Here is a 2,206-nt window from a genome sequence, read left to right on the forward strand (position 1 = left end):
CTTTTCTGCACAAAGATAAAATATTATCCATATTTGTGTAATTCCCCATTATTTTGCTGTTTCAACATGATTTTGCACCCCCAGTCATTTCCTTGTTAGTCTAAGGTTACATTTCTTTTGCTCTCAGCCTTTTTTGAGCTTCACTTTCTCTCTTTATGTAATCGAGTATAGCTTCGAGCCATAGGATTGTCCTTTCCAAGGTCCACAACGATTACCTCCCTAGAAAATGTTACTCCTTTTAAGGGTCTTTTATGGTTATCAACAACTGAAGAACTTCCAGTGAGAGGTATGAGTGATTTTTGCAAATAGTCATCCTGTAAGAGAATATAACAAATAATATCAATGATAAATTTATGAATACAACAAGCCCTGCTTTTAAAAAATATGGGTTATATGTACATTGTTAGTAAGAAACAGAAAAAGGATTTCTAAATGATACAGAAAAGCAGTAATAATCCATAAAGACATAATTTTCATATTTCTATGGTTATAAAAGCACACACTGCTATATTCAAATAGCATCTGGCAACATGTGTTATTTTCTCTACAAAGGAGGCAAACCCAAGAGCCACCTGGATCACCATTCTGTCTCCAAGTGGTCATGGGTCTCATGTTAGGAGGACATGTGAGCTGTTGTTATTAGGCAGCCTCAAACATGGAGTTCAAGAAGACCCCGACAATGTTTACAAGCTGTTGTAGAAGGAACCCAGAAGTAGAGCAGGTCTTTGGCATCTGGTCCTGAGCCTGGCTAGGGAGGAGGAGTGACCTCAACAATTCATCTTATTTTCTCATTCGTAACATAAGAGGGTTGGCTCCCTAAATGATCTCCTCCAGCTCTAACACCTTAGGATTCTGAATAAAGCAAAATGAAAGGGAATTATTAAGAAAACCACAAATGTAAGGATGAAGATGGAGCAAGTGTCCAGGCATGGCATGTGTAATTGGTTTAACAAAATGAACCAATAAGCTAAGAAGGGTGGTTTAAATGATTATCAACACTGCACTCCTTCCAGATACAAACCTAAGTTACAAACAAGACCATCCTTCAATATACCTAGCCAAGGAATTTACCTCTTCTTTAAATACTAAATGCCTCTTAAGAGTAGAAAAGCATATCACCTCTTGACCATTTTCTCTAGCATTCTCAGGCTTTTGCTTCTCTTTTATTTTGTTCTCTTCTTCACCCTCTACATCCTCTCTATTTCCTAAGGGTGTGGTCATCGCATCTTTACTCCGTCTCTGGACAAGAATGCCATGCCTTGCAGGTGCAAGAGTCCTAGAAAATCAATCAGCAAGGTTTTTAAAATTCATGCATCTTAGCCCTCATGGTCACACACAAAAATGGTGTTCCACCACATCCTAAGGTGCAGACTTACTTTTCTTGGTTGTCTAAATTGTTCATCTCTGTATTAGCAGCTGGACAATCTTCACCTTCATTTTCTGTACAAGGACCTTTTTCTGTCTCTTCATCTGTCCTGCTTTGGGAACTATAATCATAAAGGAGAAAGTGTGGAAAAGAAAGAAAGGTCTTGATGTTAAGACTTGGAAAGGAACTTCACTTTTAAGCAGGAAATTAGCATTTCTAAAACCCTGAAATAGAAAAAACAGATACCTACAGCATTATTATTTGCTCTATTTTAAATTGCTTTATATTATTACTAGATACATTTGCTACTGACTTAAAGTCTGATCCCAATTTATCAGCATGGATTTATACCATTTATATAAAAAAACCACCAATAAAAGGAAGATGCAACTGAGGCAAATTAGAAGGATGATGAAGAAAGTGAATGCTGTGGTTTCAAAGTTCATATGGTTAACTAGACGACTCATCTACTCTCACAATCACAGATTGTCCAAATATGTTTTCCAGCTCAGTGTGAATGTAGTTCTCTTGTTCTTTAAGTTTTCTAGAAACAGAAGAATAAAAGGATCTTTTTATTGTTGTTCTTTTGATCAGCTTCATAAAAGATGCTCGGCTTGTTCTGGTGGTGTGGACTCACCCTGGTTAATTTCTCTCCATAAATGTGGTGGGGGCTGAGGTGGCTAGAGGGGAGACTGAGCTGGAACTCAGCTCATCTCCCCTCATCCCAAAAACTATCAGAATCCAGAGGACGGAGGAATTGGCGTAGCTGGAGCCGAGCCCAGCTCCCAATTCTTCTCTCTTCAGTGACATCATAGAATCATGGAACTATTGAGTTAGAGA

At 38.1% G+C, this 2,206-nt stretch overlaps 1 protein-coding gene across 1 annotated transcript; it reads right to left on the bottom strand.

Moving 5' to 3' along the window:
- Window positions 1-140: 140 nt before the first annotated feature.
- C11H2orf74 (chromosome 11 C2orf74 homolog) lies at window positions 141-1,812 on the bottom strand. Its single transcript, XM_070380135.1, has 4 exons — window positions 1,718-1,812; window positions 1,377-1,487; window positions 1,120-1,276; window positions 141-314 (listed from the first exon to the last, which is right to left on the bottom strand). The coding sequence occupies exons 1-4, from the start codon at window positions 1,810-1,812 to the stop codon at window positions 141-143; spliced, it is 537 nt and encodes a 178-aa protein (XP_070236236.1).
- Window positions 1,813-2,206: the final 394 nt, after the last annotated feature.

This window comes from Bos mutus, chromosome 11 (genome assembly GCF_027580195.1).
Source record: "Bos mutus isolate GX-2022 chromosome 11, NWIPB_WYAK_1.1, whole genome shotgun sequence".
In the NCBI taxonomy this organism is placed as follows: Eukaryota; Metazoa; Chordata; class Mammalia; order Artiodactyla; family Bovidae; genus Bos; species Bos mutus.

Coding starts and splice junctions, on each gene's coding strand:
- C11H2orf74 (XM_070380135.1), bottom strand. CDS start 1,812: ATGAACTTTGAAACCACAGCATTCACTTTCTTCATCATCCTTCTAATT. Junction 1,488..1,717: donor GTGGTTTTTTTATATAAATG/GTATAAATCCAT, acceptor TTATGATTATAG/TTCCCAAAGCAGGACAGATG. Junction 1,277..1,376: donor AATTTAGACAACCAAGAAAA/GTAAGTCTGCAC, acceptor TTGATTTTCTAG/GACTCTTGCACCTGCAAGGC.